This window comes from Melospiza melodia, chromosome 1, assembly GCF_035770615.1.
Source record: "Melospiza melodia melodia isolate bMelMel2 chromosome 1, bMelMel2.pri, whole genome shotgun sequence".
Lineage (NCBI taxonomy): Eukaryota > Metazoa > Chordata > Aves > Passeriformes > Passerellidae > Melospiza > Melospiza melodia.
Genome location: NC_086194.1, coordinates 89,415,094 through 89,440,635, shown reverse-complemented (window position 1 = coordinate 89,440,635; position 25,542 = coordinate 89,415,094). Strand labels below are relative to the sequence as shown.

Below are 25,542 nucleotides of genomic sequence, written 5' to 3'. Positions count from 1 at the left end.
CCTAATTTCCCCAATTGGGAAAATGGGCACCATCCAACAGTAATGCCTTGGAAGGGAACATTCAGGAACACTTATATAATTCTAACAGTCTAATTATAATAGATATAATTAATACGTGACTGTATTTCAGAAGAAATTATCCCAAGTTGCTGCTTTGTTGTATGGAGTAAATAAAGAGATTCATCAGACTTCATTGTTCTTAATACCAGACACCCATAAAATATGTATAAATTACTAAAGATGCTAATTTGAAACAAACATTTTGTGAACATAGAAGTTATGAACTTTCCAAGTGATCTGAGACACTGATTTAACTTTTCCAAAAGTTAACCAAAACCACACAGGAGCTCCATTCCCTAGAAGTAATGTTGATTTATTCTTATTACTCACAGAGAGCAGTGGTTTATCTTCCATTGCTGTAAGAGGTATGCTGGCATCTACTGATCAAGGCATCCCTGTTTCTGCTGTTTCATCCAACAACAGGTTATCACAGGCTGCATTTTCCCATGAGGAAAGCAAAAACATCACACTTTTCCACAGAAAAGGAGTTAAATGAAGCAATTAATGGAAAAATATATTAGGGATTAGACCCACAAAGCTCAAAACAAACATCTTTTGAGTTGAATGTGAAGTCAAGTGAATTTTTGTAAGATTATTACATTAACAGGGCTCCCAGGAACTAGTTGCCCTCTCACTCAGGATGTTTCACTGAAAGAATAAGAATCACCACAACGGTAATTAAATATTTCTATTTATTTTTTTATTAATACAGTATTTCCTTTGCCCCAGACAAATGAAAAGAATCATTCATAAGATATTTATTGAAGAGCTATCAAAACAGAGTGCTACAGAATCTCTTGCTTCCTTTAGAAGACAACCTGCTTTAGTATTATTATTCAGAAACATCACTGATGCCTACAGAATAATGAACCTTTTTCCCCAACCTAAACATCCATCATGGATCCAAGGCACATAACAGTGTATTAATTTTGGGAACCAGGTTTGACCTGGTACTCAGAACAGATATACCACATGGAAAGGTATAAGAATTACTATTTGAAGAGGAAGTTTATCAATGATGAGGTGATGCCAGATGGTGAATTACTCTACTGATGAAGGTCAGAGTTTTGATTTCTTCTGGAAGAAGCTGACAATAGCATTTACACATTCATCAGACAACCACCTCTCTGTCAGCACTTCACACTCTCTGCTGTTGACTGCATGGAGCTTCTCCTTTTCCAAACTTCGTAACAGCTGCTTGGACACTGCCAAGGACTGGAGGAGAAAGAGAGGAACATTGGGAAGGTAAGTTAAGTTCTCTTTTTATACTTTAATGCTTCAGCAAATACAAAACCCACACTGGAATCCTAACCCAAATGCATTAACATCAGATCTCTTAGCTTTTAGTGAACCTTTTTGCTGGAAATATTTGCTGTTTTTAATTCCCCAGACTGCTAATAAGGTGGAAGAAGGTTCATGGGAAGCAAACTAGCAGTTTGTTCACAAGTGCTCATAATCAGGGTAGATGGGCCAAAGAAACAAAACCCACTGAACTGTCTGCAGTGCCAAATGCCACTCACATTACCAGTCTCCTCCTGTCCAAGGAAACACAAGAACCATGACTTCAGTAGTCTTGGAAATCCTGAACTAGGGAGCAGGAACACTGAGTTCAGCAAAAAATTAAAGCCACTCAGTGTCATCTTGAGTACCCAGAGTGCACACTCTATAATAATATTGCAGAACCAGTGGTAAGATTCTTAAATATAAAATACTGCCAAAATAAAAACCTAAAAGAAGCCACCTAAGGCACTCACAGAGGCACTGCACAGGTGGATTAATCAGTACATTTTTAAAGCTTTTCAGCCACTGCATCTCTGTGGACAGTGCACTGTGTTAGATGCCGACAGAGTAGAAGAGAAGGACCTGATTCTCAGCAGCAGAGGGACCAATCTGTGCTTGAAGGAAAATATATTGAGGCTCATTATTTCCATTAAGGATGAAGTGAAAGCAAGCAACAGGATAGGTTTGGCAGAAGAAATGAGAATGCTACAGGCTTACAAGGTGGAGAAAAATTAAAAATACTGACATTTTTGGGGAGGCTTGCAAAATCTTCTAATCTTGCCCAAACTTCCTTCTGAAAACTGCTGTCAGGGAAGACTTCAGTCACAAGTCCCTGGGCACAGGCTTCTGCTGCAGTCAGCTTTTTGTTGAAAAGCAACATCTCACTTGCCTATACAAAAAAAAAATAAAGTGTGATTCAACAAGACACAAGGCTTGAGTTATCTGACAGAGAAGCTGCATGCTTCCACATCACATTCATTTTACTCTCTTGCCTGTTAATATCTGCCCTCTGAAAAGAACATACAATAGGTGGTTATTATTATTATTGTAATTATTAAGGAACCTCCAGACACTGTCTACTTCAAAGGCCCTGCTTGAGCAGGGTACTCAGTCCCATCCTCCAGGCCATAAGGAAGAGGTTATGCAAGTTTCACACAGAATCAACCCCTGGGCTCCATCACTAGGGACTGGCCTACAGCTTCTACTGTTCACTAGGACTGTGCATGTCTTTTGAGCAGAGCTCCAAGGTTGCAATCTGAAATTACCTCATCATAAATGTGTTTGTTCACTTTTGCAGTGATTCCAAAATTTCTAGAACATGTACTGGCAGGCTGTGTCTCACTGAACAGACTATTCTTGGTACTTGGATGTCTATGAAGCACTTGCTCTGCTCTTTAGAGATTTAAACCCTGCTCAAAAAAATACATTATATTAATGCATGAAATATAAGATAAGTATTTAAAACTACCCAGATTTTTTCTGTTGGATATCAAAAGAAGCAAAAAGGATTTATGGTGTTCTGAGGAAAAAAAAAAAGATTCTGCTGTCTCTTCATTTTTCAGGGTTTTTTCCCTTTTTTTTTTAAATTTTTTTTCTTTTTACTATAAATTAGTTTCCTTATTTCTAGAATAGACAGAGAAATTAGGAGTATGGACAGAAGACCACAAGATACCAACACACAAAGGTCAGATGATCCCACAGGCTGTGCAGACATTCTTACCTTGGCTGAGCCCATAATTTTTGGAAACAGGTAAGAGGAACATCCTTCTGGGCTCTGCCCAAGTTGACTAAATGGGGTGTGAAATGTAGCCTGGAGAAAAAAACAGAAGAAAATAAAGGAAACCTTAGATCAAAGCATGGAATTGAAATACTAGGACTTTATTTTCATTTTAAATCTTCTACTGAGACAGAGTTCACCAAACACAGCTGAACTATTGCCACAATAGCCTTCAAATACCATCTGGTAACATTGCTTCATCCTTTCAGTGCACCCCAGAGGCAACTTTGTGTAACTCCATTTCCACATCCAACAACCCAATTAATGGAGCTACATTAATTCAATACAGCGCTTAGAGAAACTAATGTGTAGGTGCAAAATCTTTACAGAAAGGATGTTCATGCACATTTGCCTTAAATGTTATTAAATACATATTCCAAATAATTTATGAAGCAAAAAGCATTTTTGCCTTTCTGAAGCACACCAAGATTATTCTTCTCCTGAAAAATTCTAGTCATTGAATCTTCTTCACCAAATGTTAAGCAAATCTAAAAAGAGCCTGTGCCAGAAATGCAGCAAGGAGTCATACAAAATAATACCATAATTGCAAGTCAGAACTGAACAGTGAACAATCTGTTAGAACAGACAACAATCAACTTTGAGAAGGCTTCAATAAATTTGAAGGCAATAGGAAAACTGTCATGAAAGATAATCTAAGTGAAAGGCTAGGTTAGATCCTGCAGAAATCCTCCAAGAACTGCTACCAAGGGTTCAAGCAAAAGCTGTCCCAGTGCTGGTAGGAAGGTACCAGCAGACTCTAAATAATAAGCTTGCCATGGACTTTAAACACAAATATACAGAAAGTGAAAACTATGTCAGATAAGTATGCAACTAATATAATTAGCTTTAAAACCAATTAGAGATTTTAGAAAAATACAAAGGAAAAATAAGATGCATTTATCAATGATTATGTACACAAAGTAAAAGGAAGTTCAAGTATGAACTTCAAGCCATTCAAGAAAGAAGGACAAGACATTTCATGTGTATTTGGATTAAACTTCAACTAAATCCATACTAACTTATGGCTATAAGGAGATGATATGTTCAGGGCAAGTGACTAGACTTCCAAATAGTGTTGATAAAATTGAGAGGTATGAGTAAGAAGATACTACTGATGGACAAATTATAGTTTGTTGGGAACAACTTGGTATGTAGCATGTGATACACAATAGGGAAACCTGCTTTACTGGCAACTTTGCAATAAGGGATCCAGGTGTTTGATCAGATCACAAGTATGTAAATCAAGTAACACAGTGGGATGTCAAATCAGAAATACAGCCTGCAGAATGTGGAGAAGTTCTTCTGCTCCATTTCACGTCAGTAAGACACAAGTTGGAGTGATGTGTCCAGCTTGTAGCACTATGTTTAAAGAGACTCAGGGCAATTGGAAAGAGTCCTGAGGAATGTGACTGCAGGCCACATGAGGAAAAGCTGAACAACTGGCAGCTGTTCAGCTCAAAAAAAGGAAAGGACTGAGAAGAGAAGGTAAACCTGAGATATATTTAATAGGCTAAGTACACTGATGGCTAAGGCCATCCAAGGGAGACTTCTTTAAACTGAGAAACAGGGAAAAATAGGTTCACCCTGTAGCAAAAAAAGATCAGATGAGAGGGCTGAAAGAGGAAGAAGCCAACATTTCTCTAGTAAAAAAAAGAGATCTATGGGCTATAACTGACTGAATAATTCATGCACATTATACAAGCATATGTCAGGAGTGACACAGTCATCAGTGATCTGTAATTAATTACTTCAGCCAGTTACTGAACTTCCATTCCAAAATAAACTTTTGCTCCCCCTTTCAAACATCATTTCACACCATCTTAGAAGAGGGGCTCTTAGAAAAGAATCTCTGAACTGGAGTCGTTAACTTGATAAGCATAACTATAGCATGGGAGATTCCATGTATGTTAATCAGGGGCTGATACACCCCTGTGCTGTTTATTAATACAGGTAGCTGCTCCTTGATGTGATACACAAAGCCTTTAGACTTTTCTGAAGTGTTCTTTTCTTTCAGATTATCCAAAATCAAGTAGTATTTAATAGAGAAAGAAGCTTTAAGACTGTCTGGTGATAGGCCATGCAATGTACTTACCCTGTCAGAAGCGTAGACAAGGTCACACAAACCAAGGACTGTTACACAGATTCCAATGGCTGGGCCATTTACCACTGCAATCAGTGGTTTAGGGAAATCGATAAAATGACCCACAAAGTCTCTAGAGAGAAGGGAAAACAGAAGATGAAAGATGTATGAGACACACCTCAAGTGTTTTTCATCCAATATAAACAAACTGCAAAACACGTAATTAGACACTGCATAACAAACCCCATGAGCTAGACAGAAACTGTGTAATGTATGGGTTTTGAGCCTTTCAGAAATTAATTCTGACAAAATAAGAACTATTTGAAACAGCTGCATTTCCTTAGCAACTAAGAATCAAACATGTACATGTCAGCAGAGCTTTTCTAGCTCCTGTGATCAAGTTATGGAAGTGTTTTCCTCTTCAGCTACAGCTGCTGAATACAGCACACTGACAAGAGCCCTCTGCCTATGCATCCATCCCAACTCCACCCATGGGACAGCAATTCCCTTCACAGACTCTGTTTGCAGTGAAGCCCCAACAGGCACAAACACTGTAATGCTACCTCAGCACACAATTCCCTAGAGCTCTTCTGCACACGTTTGAGAAACAGCATTTTGTTTCATCTGACAGCTGCTTCTCCATCCAAGAGGTGCAAAACGCATTCTCAAAATAAAACATGTTCCAAAAGAGGACAGTGTTGTAAGAACTCCATTTCTCTGGCTTCTCTGTGCATTGGGTGTAGAGAACACTGCCTATGTAAGAGTTTTCTGCTGTTTTCTAACAATGCCTGCAAATTATATTTTTCCCATTACAATAACTTATGTACATATGAAACTGAGATGTTCTACTTGAGTAATACTGCTCCATCTTTTGCCATCTTCTCCATTTCACCAGGCTGGACATTAGCAAAATTGTTCAGATCATTTCCACTACTGTAGTAGTCTCCATTTCCTGCAGAGAACACATAGAAGTAAATGCACCAATGGTTTCTGAATAGGAAAGAGAAGAGAAGCTTTCATTTATCTAATTTACATAAAAATTTTATCCCAAGTGTCTAATAACATTAACAAATTAGAGGGATTTTCTCAAAATATACACAATACCTTAAAGGACATCTAGGGTTTAAATGTATGTTTTGACTGTCAATTTGTTGAACAAAACAATCAGTAAAAGCCAAAGAAGGCTAGCTGTGAAATATTTCATGGGGAAAATTAATTTTCTTTTTTTTTCTGTAACTGTCAGATGGAAAAAATATTTTATTTCTTTCCCTGCAGACTTTCTTGGGGTTTTTTTTTCTGTCAATTTGCAACTATTCAAACAATTAGATGTGATAAACTTTTTTTTTAAACAGGACAATGAAAATGTAAGTTGGTTCATCTCCCTTCACCCACCTTCAAACCGATGAAGAAATCAAAAGGAGATAGAATAACCTATTTAATATATGGTAGAGTTCCACATTTTTAGGATCTATTTAGAAAAAAGGCACAGTAGTCTAAGGATAAGACTGACAGCACTGCACTGAAATCACAGTAAGAAACAGATAAGTTGGTATTCAATGTATAAGTCAATTTGAGGCACCACCAAAAAAGCAAGAAGCATTTAAAAGCTGACTCCTGCATGACTCAATGGCCTAAATCACCCTATGTTCCATGAGGATGTCACAGGATGGGACCTACTTTACACTGCAGTGCTCTTGTTCACTGTGTGAAAAGAAACAGAAAGGTTTTGCAGAGGTGTTTGCTGTTGACTCACAGCTATATAATGTGTTAGACTTTCCAGCTTCAGTTGTGTGAATCGCCTTTCTTATCTTGTAAGGGCTGTGGTGCACAGCCACTGCTACAGAAAGGAAATCCAGCATCCTGGGAATGGGAACCAGGTGTTGGTAAAGCAGACAGTGGAGAGGAATTTGCAAGCAATTACCTCAGAGTAAACAGGTTCAAGCCCAAATTCACCTTGAATTCACACTACTTAGCTACCAGCCAAAACTCGAGTTTTGGCTAATTTCCTAAAAAGACACTTTTCTGCAATGAGGATGGGCCAGATAGGCAGCAACTCAAAAGTAATAAAGCCTTTAGGAGTATTCCATATCCATCTTCTCAGATGTTTTGATGAGAAAGATGTTTTGACGTAACAGCAAGCTTGTTTGAAAATTTAAAACACCAGCTTAAAGAAAATTTGCCAAAACACTTTGGAAAACCTTTGGTTGTTAATAGAGGAAAGGATTTTCTCACTTAATTTTACCTTAGTCTAAACACAGGTAGGTATTTCATGTCAGTACTATACCTTGGTATAATATAAAACATACCAGTAATAACTGCTATGGTAGAATCATTTTTTCCAGCTTCTTCAAGTGCTTTGATAATTTCTCTGTACATCTGCATAAAAGGAAAATCAACAAAGTACAAATGTGATGCTGCAAAAGAACCTAAAAATGAGATTGACACTGATAACAAGGAACTCAAGAGACAGACTAGCTATCATCCTTTTAAATGCTGAAAAATTTGTCATGCACAGAAAGTTTGGTATTACATGTGAAGTACTTCAGACCATAAAGACACACGCTTGCAATACTGAAAACTTACAGTGCAAATCTAAAGGACAAAATAAAGTCCTTTGGAAGAACAAGCACTGACATGAAAGAGCTAATTTCAATACAGCAGTTTAAGTGGACAAAATAACATACTAAAGAATCAGCAACAGTGGGGTGAAGACCCTGCTCTTGTATTTCTGCAGTTGTGAACCAGGATGATTGTGATGCTTCCAACAGGATGGACTTACTCATGAAGATAACTGTGGGAAACAGAAGATCACCTACACATAGGTCCAGCAGGACTGAGCCAAAGGCTGCACAAATGCTTTGTTATACTCAACATGGCAGTCCAATCTTGCATCCAAAACACAGGCCAGTCTTCCTGCAGTTTCCTATTTTAATTTGCTCTAGACCATAATCCTATACTAAGTTTGAAAGAAATCAAGAGACACAGAAAAGCCTAATCTGTAAAATTTTAGCTGAATGAGGACCCTTTAAAGACTAAAGTAGCTTCTTCAGAAAGAACAAAATCATTAATCCTCCCAAGTTCATTTTTTTACCTGATGGTTGATGGCATTTTTCCTATCAGGTCGGTTAAACATTATCTTTGTGATATTGTTTTTGGTAGTAACTATTAATGTTTCATAGCCATCGTGTCTGCCCTCCTCTGGAGAAGCCTCTTTCTTCTGGCGAGCAGATTCTGCAGACACCAGACTTGAGACAAGGTCAGCATACTTCTGTCTGGCATCATCCTGTAACAAAAGACAAGAAATTTAAAAATAAGGTAGGATAAAAAAACAAAAAAAAAACTTTAAGAAGTAAGAAGAAAATAACACACACAAGATTATGTAAAGGGACAATTGAAATCAGGTACAGTACTAATAAAATGGGTACCTGGGAGGAGGGGAAGGTGACTGCTTTAGGGAAAAGAAAATTAAAATCTTCATTATAACATATTCCAGTTAGGGGGGAGAGGAGGGGAACATGTTGTATTTGAGCACCGCAGAACATGCTTTAAATCACCTTAAAGGCAGCAGCAATAGATTCACAAAATGAAAGTGCATAGATGCTGGGATGATGACATTTATTTTGCTGGAAGAGTGCTCCCACCCATGATTAAGATTACCAGAGAGACCTTTGTCATACTCCCAGCATTTACACATTTCTATGGATCCTTTGTTTCTGCTTTCCAGTCAGACATTTCTCCAACAAAAGTTTTTATTTTAAAATATGTATTGCTGAAAATAAGATCACTGAAATAGATCTTATGGCATTTTAAAATTGCTTGAAGACAATAGTTTTCATTTAGCCCTAACATGACACACAGAAGCCTAAAGAATTCTGTCTCCCTATTTGTAAAATAAGCAATAATTTAGAAGACTTTTAAGTACTTGGTGGTTACAACTTATTGGCTTGAAAGGATAACATATTTTGAACAGTTCTATAATCCATAATGAGTAGCACATGAAATTGTCTATCCACTCTCCACTCTAAGTGGAGGAGCCAATTCTTTACCTCAAGTATTTCTTGACTATTCCTAAAAGCTGCAGGGCCATCCCAAAAATAACCCTAAAACCCCAAACTAAACAAAAGATCAAAATGCACCCCAAAAAATCCAAAGCAAAACAATATCTTATACTCATGAGATTATGCAACCATATTTTCTTTAAAAAAAAGAAAATATATAAAACCCCTCCTCTATATTAAAGAATCTTTTTGAGACTGAGCTCAGCAACTACTACTGAGCAGCAGGCCTAATGCAGCACTGATACAGATGATTTGAAAAGCTTGTTTCCTTCATTTAATAGCAGCTGAGGAAACCATGGCAGCTCTGTGCAGACATACTAAAGCCTGCATGAAAAAGGAATGCTTATGTATCTCTGCATCTTTATTCTCCCTGCTTGCTTCACTTGACTTCTCTAAAGGTTATGAAAGATGCTAAAAATATCAAGATATATTGAGAAAGAAAGAAAGAATGAAGAGAGGTTCTCAATATACCAATTTTTTCTAGTCTTTTAGTCAACAGCATAAGAGACTGAATTTTTAAAATGGCAAAGCTATGAATATGCTACATTCAGAGATTTGTGTTTTGTTATAAGAACTGAGAAGTTCAATCCATCTTTCTTAAAGAGAAGAGCAGAATGGACCATAATGCAAAAAACCACTATTCTCATTGGAAGTCAGCACCTCAGATCTCTTACACAGATACAAGCTGGCAGTAATAATGTAGAACTAGGCTTGCTTACACACAAAAAAAAAACCTCCAAAGAGTGAAGCAGTGAAGTGATAGAGGAATACAGCAGGAAACATTTTGATGGCTGAAGCAGAGATGCTCAACTAACATGTAATATTTTTAGTCATCAGCCACTCACTTAAAGACCAGGCACTTCAAGGAAGAGTAATCTACAAAGTATCTAAGAGAAAATATGGGTTTTGTCACCTGAGACAAATTGCCAAGAGAGTTCCATGCATCCCATTTGGCTTTCTTGACAAAGTCCAGCATACCTGGTTTTGGAGCATTGCAGGGACCTTCAGTAGCCTGAAAAGAGAGAGAAACAGACTTATTTAAACCTTTGATTAAAGTTCAGATGACATGGTAGAAAATCTGATGTCTGTTCCGAATACCTATCTGATCAGGATTCAGAATTCAGCTCTGAGAGAGAAGAAATACTGGTTGGACAATTTTCTGACAGTTCACACAATGTGAGGTTTTCAGTGTCTGCTATTTCTAATATTGTATTTGGCTTCCAGAATCACCCAGCCAATATGAGACTGGTTTCCAAAACCCCCATGCATGTAAAGTTCTCCTGCCACAAAAACTCTGAAAATTTTATACTTATAGAGAATGTTAAAGACTTATTACCTGTGTGAAGGGACCTTTGAATAGGAACTATTAATTTGGATCTTCAAAGTCTGCCCTGCTATGAGCAAGGGCATTGGACCAGCTGAACTGCAAGAGTTTGAGCTATCCTGAAGTATTCTATCATCACTTTTCCTGAAGAAAAATAAACTATTGGACAGAAATATTTCAAGTGTGAGGCAGGAAAAAGAGAGAAAGAGGAAAGGAAGACATTTATGAGCTCACCATTATTAATCAATAGAGCTGTCTTTAAGGTTTTTTAAATGACTTACTGACTGCCTTCCCAACACAACAAGCCACAGCCTGTACTGACCCTGCAGTCAGTCCTGATCCACAAATACTTCATGAAATACCAATACAAGCCCTGCTATGGGCATAAAGTTATTTCTGCAAAGGTCTCCTTTCATGCTGTGGTAAAGAATAACCTTCACTTGAACTGTGGAGGAACAGTTCCTTGAATTAAAAATAAACAAACAAAAAGCCCCAAACAAAGCCTACAATGACCATACTAAAAAATAGAGGAAAAAACCCCAGAAACCAACTTTCAAATGTCAACACCATTATATTACAAGCCCAGATGACTGCAGATAGAAGACATTTAAGAGGAAGCATTCAGCCTACTCTTTTTTTTCCTAGGCATAAGCCATTTTCCAAAGCTGAATCAATATTACTACATGGAAAGTATCACACAATAGATGCAATTTTGCTCTATTTCTTTGAATAAAGGTTCTACTGAAAGCATGAAAAAAACCAGGTGTGGTTTCCCTCAGAATTTAGGTTTTAAGGGGCTGGCATTTCAGGAACACAATTTGAGCACATAAAATGAGGAGCCTGTTAACACACAATACATACAGCCAGTATCTCAAATTTTACAGGCCCATCCCCTCAGGTTAAAAATACTCCTTGCCAAACTAAATAAATCAAGTTATGCCTACCTGTTTAAACAGGGCATAGAGTTTCAACTTCACTTCATTCCCAGGATCCTTTTTCAAAAGCTTCAGCTGTTCTTGAGCCTTCTGGAAGTCCTTCTGGCTGACCTGCATGGTAGCTGCAGTCATGTGCAGGTGAATTGCTGGAACCCAAACAGCTTGAGTTGGCCTGGGAGTAAGTGGGGAAAAAAAGATCCCATTATTTCATTTTTGTGAAAGACTAGAGGAGAAACAAACACACTGCTTTTCAAGACATTTAAAGTAAATGTGAAACATTACATACAACATTGATCAGAACAACAACAAGAAGAAAGGTATTAAAAGTCACAAGAAAGTTGCTTTAGAAGTTTGCTTTTGCTGTGATATAATTAACCTTTGGAAATTATTAATTTTTATTAATTATTTAAATCTCATTCCCTTGCACTCAGCACCTTGAATAATGCATTCAGTTCTGGGCCCTTCACTACAAGGCAGACATTTTGGTGCTGGAATGTGTCCAAAGAAGGGAACAAAGCTGGCAAAGGGTCTGGGGCACAAATCCTATGAGGAGCAACTGAGGGAGCTGAGGTTTTTTAGCCTGGAGAAAAGGATGCTCAGCGGGACCTTGGCACTCTCTACAACTGCCTGAAAGGAGGCTGTAGCTGGGTGGGGGTCAATCTCTTCTCACAAGTAACAGGAGGAGAGGGAACAGCTTCAAGTTGCACCAGTGGAAGTTTAGATTGGCAAAGAAAATCCTCCTAATATCCAGATGAGTGGTCAGGCATTGGAAGAGTCTGCCCAGGGAAGTGGTGTAGCCACCATGCCAGGAGGTATTTAAAAGATGTGTCTATGTGGCATCTGGTGACATGGTTTAGGGGTGGGCTTAGCAGTACTGGACTTGATGATCTCAAAGGCCCTTTCCAGCCTAAATGGTTCTATGATTAGCAGCTTGATACATCCATTAATTAAGATGAGCATGCAGCCTGGCTGCTCTTCGTGATCTTTTCAAGTGGGTGTGCTTCTAGCTAGAAACGTTTGAATTTGAAAGTCTGGTTCTCCTTTCAGGGCAGCACAAGTGAAGACTAATTTCAATATGTACTTTGGAAAAGGACTGTAAGTAAACCAGCTTAAGAAAAAGAAAGGCAGTCAAAATATTCTGGGAGAATAACTTCCCACCAGAAAAAGGCAGTTCCATCAAAACCTCCCCCAAGAGTAGCAAACCTAACCCAATTCTATAATATTTCATAAAAACAGGTTTACTTCTGTAAAGTTTGGACTCAAAAGCTAAGAAGTCTTAAAATTTTCATTTATTTCAAGAGGGCAAAAGCATGCTGTCACAGCTTTTTTTTATTTTTTTGTTAAATTGCAATATACATTAAGCATTTTTACTATTTTTAAAATGTTTGCAGTTTATGTATGAACCTTTCTTCTCTATTCTAGTAAAAAGATAAAAGGCCCAACTTTCCCTATTCTAACTTACAGACACACCTGTCATGCTAGAACATCATATATGATAGATTTTATAATCAGTCTCATTTAAAAATTAATGAGTATCTTCAACGGAGACTGACAGAATGCTTAATCAATTTAATGTTAATATTTCAGTTACAGGACAATCATTTAAACATCATGGAAATGCTGCCTTTTTATACACACCTAATGAGAACTTAAAAGATGTTCTACTGCCTACCTCAAAAATGTCCTCATTGCTCTTATTTCTTAAAGAAAATTTATTTTCTGCTGAACACCTAGAAGTTGCAGGCAGGAAGTGTGAAGAATGTGAACTGTTCCTCATTAATTTTATTCCTCTCTAATTTTATGTAGCTAGATGATGTCTTATAAAAAGATTTGTAAGACCTACTGTTTTTATGTTCTATTACCCAAAGCCCTTCTTTTTTAATAAAATCGAAGTTCTGATATTTTGGAGAAACCAAGTTTGAATGACAGACACGGAAAGAATATTTTTTGTTATACACAGAATTTCTTTCAAAGTGAAAGGATTTCAAAATTTCCTTCAAAACCTTATGCCAGTAGCAAGAAGCCTATCTGAACAATACAAAATGGAACAGGCTATCAGAAAAGGCTGCAAGAACAGAAAGTCCTGTTACTTAAGCTGATCAGCTGTAAGCTTTTATTAAGATAGCAGTGCACCCAGACACACATGGGATAAACAACTCGCACTGTAACCAGCATTCAAGCTGGTGTGTTCAGAAGACTCTGCCAGAGTTTAACAAGTTCATCCCTTAAATAGCCAGGAGGTTATTTAGCCAACTTGTGGACTCAGTTTCCAGCACCAAAGAAATACCTTCAACAGGAAGAAGTGCACCTAAATGGATACAGATACAGGATTTTTAACACTGCATCTCTTTCATTAGTCTGTCCTACAGTCTCAGAATATGACATTTCAGTTCTTATTCCCAAATGTGTTTTTAAAGCCACATTAACAGGAAGAAGAAATGAGCGTGCTAGAAGAGCAGTTGTTTGTTTTGGTTTGGCTTTCTTTTCCCTCAATTTTGCTATCCACCTTTGGAATTACTGGAATGCTACTGTACCCAAGATGATCTGTCTATCTGCTACAAATCTTCTTGTCAGTCTAGGAAGAACTGAGGTAGAGCCCGTATCTAAAAATGGAGATTTGGGTTTACACCATGTTTGACAATCTGAATTTCACTCCAGCCTGGCTATGGTCAGTATCATAAAAAGGCTTTAATAATCTCTTTTATATACAATTTGATAATGATCACAAATTCACAGAAGTTGAGCAGCTAGGGAGAGGAGGATGCCATAGCAGCTGGTCTGAAGGTATGAACACACATATTTGTGGTTAAGGCTGGTTTGGTTTGAGTTTCTTTGCATTCAGCAGGTCACAGTTACTTACTCCTTATTAAGGATGCAAAAGAGAGAAGTTAGATGATAAGAAAACAATTAGGTGAATCAAAAAAGTTGAATGATTTTTCAGTAAGTCCAGGCTCAGAGGAACTTTGCTGTTTGGTTATATTCACTTTTTGCTTCTTAGTTAAATGTTTGGGTACAATTGTTATCTATCCGCTTCAAATACTTCATCTTTCATTCTTCTTTTCCTCCTTACCTACTGATTTGTAATAGGAAATTGTGCAACCTAGGTGTTCAATAAAGTCTGTTTACAAGAAAAGGCCTTTTATCTTTCATTCTTCCTTGCTGCTTGTAGCTCAGTTCTCTGCAGGACATTGATGATTCACCCCATTCCTTCTGCCTTCTGATCTCTACAGACATTTCCTACACATCACAGATGCTCATCAATTCTCAGCACGCTAAGGCTAAGCTGATTACTATGACTTCTCTATTAAAATAACAACAAAGGATGAAAACACAAAGGAAAAATTAATTTATCTCACAATTAATTCATCTTGGGCAGGACTTAATTCTTCAGAGGCACACACAAACAGCAGTAAGAAAGCCCCTCAATCCCAATTAGATCACACAGAGTGAGGAGATGACTCCTCTCAGCTGGCACAGCAGCACTGCCACCTCTGGCACTGCACAGTGGTGCCATGCCACAGTCCCAAGGACAGAGAATGAGGAGAGGCTGCTGCAGTACAGCGTGCCACAGCTGGCTCTCTCCATCTGCTGCTCCCTTGCTGTGACATTGAGTCCTTCCCGCTCACTCACTGGGCAAATCCATGCCCCACTTCAGCAGCCACACAAGACTTTGTGGAAACCAGGCAGGCACAGAGCCTGGAACCTGGCATACAGGCTTTTAATCCAAGCAGAAAAAGAAGCCTACAAAAGGCAACCAAAAACCCCTCTGTATTTCTCTTTCTCATCTACTCACTGCAACAAAGTGAAATCATTTCCTTCACAAAGTTTCCTGTTTACTGCCCTGCACCAAGTGCCTAGTTAGCTGCCACTGCCCCACTGCTACAAATTACCTTCACTGTAGGCAGCCACAGAAGAGTGGTGAGGGCTGGGCAACCTCCCCCAGCTGGGTAAAAAGCCAGCTCCCACCAGAGAGACAGAAGCAAGATGAGTCACAACTTGGCAGCGCAGTCAGAGTCCATGACAAACGCCTGTGCTCTCCTGCAAGACCAGTCACTGGGGACTTCGCAAGTTGTACACTCTGAAAAAAGAAATAAATCCTGGGCATCACTGTCTGAACCTGAAACATGCAGGTTGACAACCATTCTGTATTTATTCCCTTGGTTCAGACATCTCTTTGCTGCCATTCAGTCATTCAGGATTCCTTGGAGGCTCGTCATTCACCCTATTCACTCCACCTGCTCACTTAAATGTCCCTTATCGCAATAAACATTCAAATGTCTCTTAAATTTAGGACTGCAATCACACTGAAAGTAATTTCTCACTGTTTATATTATTCACAAAAGACTGCAGAGCCTGTTAAAGGCAGGCCTCTCACTTCTGTGTAGTTCTGTCCCTTGCAAAAGGACTTTAGAAGAGTTAAAAATTCCAACTTTTTGTAAAATACTGACTGCTCACTTTCTAACTTATAAAGCATCACAATACTCTCCTCAAAGATTAAATAAAAGTCAAAAGATCTCTTTGCACAGGAAATATCAGACACGCTCAGCAAAAGAAAGGGAGGGATATACCTGAAAACTATCTTCCATTTACTTAGTACAAGTTTCCTTTTAAACATTAGTAGATCCTGGGGAAATAAAGCACATAGAAAAGCAGTTAAAAATCCTATTAGGATTAAAAGCAGCGGGTGGTGCTAGATACACATGGGTTTAAAACTCCTGGCAGAAATGGAAAACACTCATTTTACATTATTTTAAGTAGCTTTAGGGAGACAAGCAAGAAAAAGAACAGGAAGTGGTGTTAGAAGCAAGAAGCACATTAAACTGTCACTTGGAAGAATTCTGCAACATCCTTTGTCATTATGTATAAAACTTCACACCATGTGTACAACATCCCTTCTTTGCCATGATCTCAAGGTGCTGTCATTTTTTCCATTGCTCTTTCCACACTATCCTCATGCAGAACAGTGAAGGGCATGGCAACCACCCCTTGCCATTTCCCACACACAGTTTTGCAGCATCACAAAGCAGCATTATTTCTGCTCATGTTCTTTCCATCTCAAGAGAAAATTACATGAAACCCTGGTTTGCTGGCACTGTTTGAAGAGTTATATGGGTATTTTTGTTTTTTTTAGTTATGACACAAAGCAATCAATTCCCACCAACCTCACGGTGCTCAGTGCTTGGTTATAACCTAAAACAAGCTTCTGATTGCATGCCTCTCCTGAACCCCTGCAAAGAAGACACAGCACATGTCTCCCAGCCCAACCCACACCTGATTTCCAGGTGCCAGCCAGACCTCCAATTTTTATATAAGGTTCAGGAGCCTAAAAGCTATCCCAAGAGCTTCACCTGCCCCAGCACCAGCAAGCGCTGCTCCTAGAGACTGCTGTGAAGTCACACAGGAGGAGAGCACCCAAACCAGACCTCCTTGCTCCCTGTCCTGCTGTGGGGACATCCATCCACAGCGAGGAACCACACGTGCCCCCTGCCAAAGTCACTGGGGCAGTCCTTGCCTGCTGGTGCCTGGACAGCACCACTCCAACCAGCTTCAGGCTTCATTCCCCTTCCTTCAGTAGCACTTCTCTCACTTTGAGCCTCCCTTAAAATTTTCCTGATTTTTCTCCCTGGAGGGCAAAAAGGATCTGGAGATGGAATAGCAACTTTGGATCATCAGTTCAGCTACATCAGGGAGCACAGGTGGTGGAAAAGCTTGTCACTACTGGCAATTGTAGCAACTGTTAGGAAATGAGGAGTGTAAGGGGAATAGAAACCTGTGTTTAAACTGTAACCATGAGAAAGCGAGTGAACCATCTGAAAATAATGACTCGAGTCTGACCTGACACCCCAACTTCTCTCATTCCCCCACCAAGTCCTCATATCAGAATCTCTAACAAGAATTTAAAGAAGAAAGTTTAATTACCAAATAATCATGACAGTGAGCAAAGCATTAGCAGTACCACGCTTCCTTAATAACCAGGAAAATATTTATCATTTTCCATATTCACTTGCAGCATTCTCTGCACGCAGTAAATTTGTTCGACTTCACTTTATTTTGCTGACAAGAGGAAGCTATTGTCTATGCTGTTAACATAAAAATGATTAGAAAATTTTAATCTGCAGGTTCCCCAAGTTATCATTCATCATGCCATTGATTATATTCTACTGAAACCAAACAGATAATAATGTAACATTAAGGACCCATAAATTTTTTACATAGCCCAAGCACTTATACAGCAATATACGAGCTTTTCCTATACTGCTTAAAGTGAGAGGGCTCATTTCTGCCATATCTCTCCAGTTACTCTCCCCCTATAAGCTACCTATACCAGAGCTGGGAAAAAGAAGAGGCACTGAAAATGCTAAAGCAAAATGAGCATCCTGTGGCATGTCTGGAACACTCATTGCTCCTTTAATGTTGGAAAAATAAAGGAGAGCTATGGAGAGTTTAGATGGTGTATCTACAGATAAATTCTGGATAGTCTCTTCTGGCTGTAGAAGAAAGGTAAATCTTTCTTTCTTTATGCCATCTTATTACAGGCTGTTCCCAAAGAAATTCATATCAACTATACACACTTCTCACCATATACTCTTTTCAGATTGTTTTTTTTTTCTTTTCTTGCTATTGAATTACTTTATCATGTGTGCCTATCAAATCAACAATGCCTGCTGCTGCTGTTAGACTTTCAGCTGCAAAGCACCCCTTCCTTTAAGTTGTATAGACAGATTCTCTTACAAACAGGAGCTGTGTATAATGTTAAAAGCAACCTCAGCTTGACAATTTTTACGTTAATAAAGGCAAATTGCTTTAGGCTTTTAGTTTTAGGTCTGTCCTTTCAAGTTTCTTCTCTTATACTGGGAAATGTGGAGTAAACACTAGGAGAAGGGAGGTGGTGAGCAAGTGGCTGCAGGGTACTCCACCTGGGGTTAAACCACAACAATCCTTTTTGATGCCCAGTGTGGGGCACAAAGGGTTGAGATAACAGATCTGACCATGGCACGTTAGAACAAATTTGTTAAAAGCATTTAATGAACCAGCTTAATCAGCTGGTTACAATGCTTAGAGTTACATTTGCTCAGAGTTCTTGCACGTGTGCTCACAGTCCTTGTTCTTATCAGCATCAAAGTTATTCTCTAGAAATCAATGTATTTGGTTCATTTGGGGAAATACCTAGTTTTATTAACCATGGCAACCCCATGAAGCAGTTGATGACTCAGTAGACAGAACTCCAGCCTTCCTAAAAAATCCCCAAGATGTATCCCTTCCTGTTCCACCAGCATAATCCCTGGAAGTACCCCACTATCCTGCAGCATGGAGTAACTAAAATTTACTGCTATTAGGCAATAAGAATGTTTCTAATGTTCTCATATTTCCAAGGTATCTTACTAGTAGAAAACACCAGTTCAAATACTCTATAAACAATTTACTTACTGCTACTTTAACAAACAGAAAGAAATGAAAGCCAAATTATTATCCCCTTTACATTAGAATGTTTCAAGCATTGTTCTAAAGACAAGTTTAGTGTATAAATCCTTATCAGCTTTTACTATTTTACACTCCTACACTGTTTTGACATATAAAAACTAGATGATAATTATGTGTCTGTTGGCAAATTGAAGTGCTGAATCACTGTTGTTTAGTGCAAGTGGCTCAGCTGTGCTTGATAGTTTCTTTTTCAATATTAAAGAATAGCTAAAAATGAAGGCTCTAGATTACCATTCCCTGAGATATGAAGTGATCTGATCTTTGTGCTCTATACACACACAGTTTTGTTTTATTTTATTTATGCTCTCATCACAGCTGCTGGGAGGGTCACTAGGGTCATCTCCTGAAATCTCCACAGGAACTCCCTCTTTCCAGCAGACTTGACTGGACATGATGAATGACTAAATCATGAGAGAACCTCCTCTATGTGCTAGTCTGTGTAAGACATCTCTAAAAGCAGGATGATTTACAGACAGAAACACACTTTAAAGTTAAAAATAAGAATTTCAGCAGAAAAAATATAGAGCTGCAATACTCATACATGTGGCATTTGCTGAGAACCACTCAGTTTACTGCAGCATTTGGAGAGCAACAAACTCATATACATTCCTTACACATCATTATCCAAGGTGACTTAACAAAAAGTTATGAATAAATACTCAAAACCCGTGGAGAAAGGAAAATGCCATTTTGATTTGGCTTGCAGGGACAAATCATGTTGGCTGTATGGAGAGCAAGAACATGTATACTTTAATATTAATGGCTTATGGCTTCTTGACAAGGATACAACCAGCTCCTGCAGCTTCCACCCACCTCAGAACACCCACTGACACTCCTCACAGTGCAGCTGAATCAGTGAAAGGAAACAAAAATTTTGTCTGAGGCTTACTTTCTCTCCTGAACCCATGACACCCAGATACAATAAGGGTGGACAAAAAGCATACTGAACAAAACAGTAACAAAGCAGTATTTGCCTGTGGCTTATTCTGCACAAATCCAGATCTCTTTCAGACAGCTTAGAATTAAACACTTTAGGTCTAAACACAAAGTAGCACACTGCTCTTGGTTTGGTCAGTATTTCCAGCACCTACAATCAAACAGACCAACAGGTTGTCTTTAAAGACCTGGGGCAATTTATTCAACAAAAATCTGGTAATCTGAAATGGAAATTACACACATACCCAGGGACTTCATGGCATGTCTTACTAAGGCGGTGTAAAATCCTTAAATTATAGCATTTAGAAGGCTGCACCTAAAGCAGCATCTCCTAAGAAAGAGGCCAGAGGATTGTGTTGAATTGTGCCAGCTCTAAGTGGGTATGCAATACAGGCAGAGTCAAACTGGCTTCTGCTATCATTGTAGAGATCATGAAGAATTATTGATCTGGGAAAGAGGCAGACAAGCCATATAACTTGGAAGTTCTTCCTCTGAATATAAAGGTGCTTCATCTGGCTTTCTACTGGCAATTAAGAAAATCAACACAAAACCACACAGATTCTTTTGTTTCAGAAACAAGCTGACTATACTGACATGTTTGAAGCCATAGGAATTTTACAAGCATGTGTATCATGGTATGAAATGACAGCATATTTGAAATTTAAAATTTGCCCTGCTTAATGCTTAGCTCACAAGGACCAAATCATTCAAGAATTGTTGGCCATTCTATAAGCTAAATTCCTCCTACACCACACCTTATGCCAGAAAAAATATTATCAGAACACCATACCAGAAAAACAGCAGCTGCTCTTTTGGAGGGCCAAAGAATCATCAAAGAATCCATACAACACAATATTTCTAATCCTCAAAAAACAATTTTTATTCATAATTAAGAACGGAATCTCTTCTACTCAACACTGGTGAGGCCAGACCTGGATTACTGCATCCAGCCCCGAGTTCCATAGTACAAGAACCATGGTCATACTGGAAAGAGACCAGAAAAGAACCACAAAGATGGAGCATCCCACATATAAAGAGAGTCCTAGAGAACTGGGATTGTTCAGACAGCTGTGTTCCACAACAATCCATCCTCAGGATTTCCACACACCTTGGCTTGATATTAGCTATGGACTGTGAAATCCAGCTCAACTACACACAGCTTGCTGCTCTGGATTACATTTTGTTGATTTTAACTGCTGTGTGTATTTCCATTCAAAACAGCTTAAGAGTGTGCTTACATAAGGACAGAAGTTTACCAAGACACTTTTCTGAAAAACTATCCAATCATCTCACCACTACCTTTTGTCTTTTAAGTTGTATTGGTAAAGCAGCATAAGCAAACAAGATCTAGTAATCCCTGCAATTAATACAAGTATTTTCACAGAAAGCCTCCCATTAAGAGATTTAGTTGTTAATTTTGTTATTCATTCCTTTGACTAGTTAAGCCCAATATTCAAAACACAGCAGATTAGTTTATTCCAATGGTTATGTTTCAGAATCCTGGCCCTTAAAGAGAAATTCAAGATCCACTGGTGGATCTTGAATGAAGAACCTTTCTGAAAGACTCTGAAAGTTACCTTAAAATGCTATGGGAAGCTAATTTTACCTGTATTTTGCAAAAACCTACTGCAAAAGTCAAATGGCACAAGGTTTCAAAAAAGGAAAGAAAGTGGTTTCTTTAATATATAAAACAAAAAAAAAATTGCTACTTGAAAGGTAAGAAAAGTATGATGAGCTCTCTAAACTTCCTACTGACTTGCACCGAGACAGAAAAGACAAAGCTTAGGGAAAAAATAGGTTTAAAATCTATTAAATCTATTTTAAAATTCAAAACAGAAGTGTGTCCTGCTTGCTTTTCTGGTGGCCAGGCAAGGGTCTGTGACCCACATAACTTAGATCACAAACACCAACTGTAACTACAGACCTGACCTACCAAAAGGAAGTTTGCAAAGATAAGCATGGTTATCTTGAGCAGGAGGAGCAGAGTACCTGAGCACTACAGAATCCAGCACAAGCCAAGGAGGCTGATAAACGGAAATCTGTCACAGAAAAAGATGTTGGTTGATAGGGAATATCAGAGAGCTGAGCAAGGCACACCAGTGCAGCCTGAAATACAGCACCAAGAGGCACAACTTCAGAGAGTCAGAAACCAAAATGACTATGTTATGTCTGGGTTTGACCAGGAGAGCGCTCTTGGAGAAACTCTCGGCACTGCTGCCAACTCCACTCCCCCAGGTTGTGTCGGCACATACAAGTCAGATCCCTGCTAAACTACATAAAACTGGGAGATGTCCCCCAGCCACTGACAGACATTCAGTGCTGGGATCACACACAAAGGAAACGCCCAAAACAAGGACAGCACAGATGGAGGTTTCCCAGCAGCAAGCATTTGGCGCCCACTGGTCTGTCTGACCTGCCCTGAGTGCAGATAAGGCTTCACAGCAGTGGTGTTGCGGAGTCCCCACCTCAAAGATCTGAGAGCAAAGACTGTCAAATGCAGACAGCCCCAGCAGGACTCTTCTGAATGTGCATTTGTGTCAGCATTCCCCCTCCTCAGATGAATTCAAACTTGAAATATTATATACTGCAACAGTTATTATACACTGCAGCACAAGAAGAGCTTGTGGAACCCCCAGTTCCATGTCTGAATGTCCTGCTCAGAAAAACAAAACAAAATAAAGCAAGAGCAATTCTTGTGGTTTGCCTTTATACTTGTACAAGTCTTCCTCTTTCAATGTTTCAAAGACAAGAGTCTTTTTTCCAAGTTTAGACTGCAAAAAATGCTTCCTAAATTCACCAGCACACCAATGTTGCCAGTGTCTTTGATAAAATTCTTCTTGCATACTGTTAAGACAGAAAATAAGGCTCACTTTTCTGGTGCTCCAGCATTACAAAAATTGTACTATTTTTCTTTATAATAGCTGATTAAATACTAAAAACATGAACCCATGTTCAGGATGTATTAATAAATACTGTTTTATGAACTGCTGTCTCATATAGAATCTTGTCATTTCAAATACATCTGACTCCACCAGCCTAACGATGATCAGCAGCCAGTCTTTTATGTGTTTTCCCAATTTAGAACTGCTTTCCCTCACTTTCATTGTAACAACTTAGCTACATTAAATTAATATCATTTAGCTGGGAAAGCTTGCATAGAGAGGTCTTTTTTTTAAATGAGCGCAGAAGTCACACAATTCTCTTTGTTTCTCCCTCTGTCTTAGAATGTTCATGTACTTACTTCAAATAAGTTCTTACAAAGCTTTGGGTGAAAAATATTACAATTTAATGCATAAATGTCTTACAGTTTTCTGGCTAAGATGTGCTCATGCCTAACAGACATACTTGGATACTTGAGTAAAACCATTTCATTTATGAAAGTGTGCATTATAACAGTCAAATCTGAATGTTGTTGCCAATCAGAGTATCACACATCTTTAAATCTATTGGTATGACAATGTCTGCTTCACTATTCTATTTTGGACTTGTTTACTTATTTATTATTATTACAAGTATATATAGTATTATTATTACAAGTGTATATATATACTTGCTTACTTTAAAGTACACTTAACACACCTTGCTTTTTCTTGAGTATTGAGCTATTTTTGATTGGAGGAGGAAAATCTATGAATTGGCATACTTTGTGGTTCTAATTCATATACAAGCAACTTCACAGTGGCATTTCCAATATAACCATTTTCAATAAAAATGTATATCACACAATTCCAAGTGTAATTGCAACTCAAGCCACCCCTTCTGCTTTCCACTGCCCAGCTAACTCTGAAGGCGCACAGCTGCTGCAGTGCACAGTCCTGCATGTGGCACTGTATTTGGAAACAGCTTAAAGGCAATATGTAATAAATAAAGGTATAGAAGATACTGTGTGATTGTCTGGAAAGCCAAAACAGTCTTAGCAAGGAGCCCTAATTAGCTGGACACACAATTAAGCTTGGTTTTGTCAAAGCCAGGCTGGATGAGGGTCTGAGTAATGGGTCCAGTGGAAGGTGTCCCTGTCCCTGGCAGGAGAGCTGGAATTAGATTAACTTTAAGGTCCCTTCTAACACAAACCATTTATGGGATCATTACATGATCTATGGGACTGACAAAATAAAATACAGAAAACAATAAAAGGCCCGAACACACACTCGTTTAAACATTTCAGTGCATGGACACCTCACCCCCAGCCTAACCAAGAAGTTTTCTGGCGGCGAAATATTCGCCTCAGGAAGGCATCAAACACAGGTTTCCCACTCCCACGCTGTGTTCAAACACTTAAAGGTGCTTGGCACGGCCGGAGGGGTCCCCCAAGTTTAGCAGAAAGCGATTTTCCCCGTTTTTGGGGTGAGAGCGGCGCCCGGCCCGGTGCAGTAACGCCGCGGCCATGCAGCCCGGGGCATGCAGCGGCACGGCAGCACGGGCGGCTCCGCACGCCGAGCCCCGGCGGGCGGCAGCGGGAACTGCCCAGCCCCGGCACGGCACCGACACCGACACCGACACCCCCGGGCCCGCCGCTGCCGCCGCCCCGTGAGGGGCCCCGCCGGGCAGCCCCACAGCGATCGGCACCCACCTTGTCCCGCAGGGCAGCCGCCAGCACAGCCTCCGGACAAAGGTCAGGGCCGCGGACGCCATAACCAGGGGAAATGAAGGCGGGAGGGGAGGAGACGGCAAAGCCCGCCCCGGGATGGATCGCCGCCTCCACGGCCGCGGAGAGGGCGGCCTGAGGGCGGGGCCGGGACCGAGCTCCGCCCTGTCGCTAAACGCGGGTGGGACCTGCTGCGTGTGGTAGCGCTCTAAAGATGTGCCCGGTAATTGCGGAATCATTTAGGTCGGAAAAGACCCCTGAGTCCAACCTATGACCGAACACCACCTTGTCAGCTAAACCATGGCACTAAGTGAACTAACTGAACCTCGTGCACTTGAACGCCTCCAGGGATGGTGATGGCACCACCTCCCTGGACGGCCCATTCCAATGTCTTCACTTTTTCCGTGAAGAAATTCTTTGTAATGTTCAGCCTGAAGCCTTTCTGGTGCAGGTTGAGGCTATGTCTTCTCATTCTGTCGCTGGTTGCCTGGGAGAAAAGGCCGATCCCACCTGGCTTCAGCCTCCTTTCAGGCAATTGTAGAGTGATAAGGTCACCCTTGAGTCTCCTCCTCTCCAGCTCCTCCTCTCTAACTCCCAAACTACTGATAATAAATGATGGAGAGCAGCTTAGTGCCCCAGCTCCCTCAGCACCCTTGGATAAAATCCCATTTAGTGCCCTAAACTTGTGAGTCTAAAGGTGCTTTAGGAGATGCTCAGACCCTAAACTCACCCAGAGCAAGGGTATCAAGAAGACCAGGCAGTTCCACATGCTGCAAATTCTGCAGGGTCAGAAATGGAACCAGCTTTGGTGCAAACCTGGTGGTCGGCCAAGATCACCAGAGCAGTCAATGGAAAACAAAATGACAGGAAACTGGAACCCTTTCAGGGGGAAAAGTCATAAGCTTGTCCCAGTCCCTCCAATAGCAACTTGTAGTGGGCATTGCATCATTAATTACAGCCACTTGTTGTACTAAGTTTCTATTTAGAAAGCTTCTAAAGTGTTTGTGTTCTTGTTTGTACACAA

At 39.6% G+C, this 25,542-nt stretch overlaps 1 protein-coding gene across 2 annotated transcripts; it reads right to left on the bottom strand.

Moving 5' to 3' along the window:
- Positions 1 to 734: 734 nt before the first annotated feature.
- Positions 735 to 24,624, bottom strand: ECI2 (enoyl-CoA delta isomerase 2). Of its 2 annotated transcripts, XM_063161348.1 has the most exons (11): positions 24,504 to 24,623; positions 15,406 to 15,593; positions 11,525 to 11,687; positions 10,170 to 10,268; positions 8,290 to 8,481; positions 7,505 to 7,574; positions 6,048 to 6,150; positions 5,211 to 5,331; positions 3,062 to 3,151; positions 2,087 to 2,230; positions 735 to 1,275 (listed from the first exon to the last, which is right to left on the bottom strand). In XM_063161348.1, the coding sequence occupies exons 3-11, from the start codon at positions 11,645 to 11,647 to the stop codon at positions 1,120 to 1,122; spliced, it is 1,098 nt and encodes a 365-aa protein (XP_063017418.1). In that variant the 5' UTR covers positions 11,648 to 11,687; positions 15,406 to 15,593; positions 24,504 to 24,623; the 3' UTR covers positions 735 to 1,119. The 2 variants fall into 2 exon arrangements, with proteins under 2 accessions (XP_063017418.1, XP_063017414.1); XM_063161344.1 differs by lacking the exon at positions 15,406 to 15,593 and having other exon boundaries at positions 24,504 to 24,624.
- Positions 24,625 to 25,542: the final 918 nt, after the last annotated feature.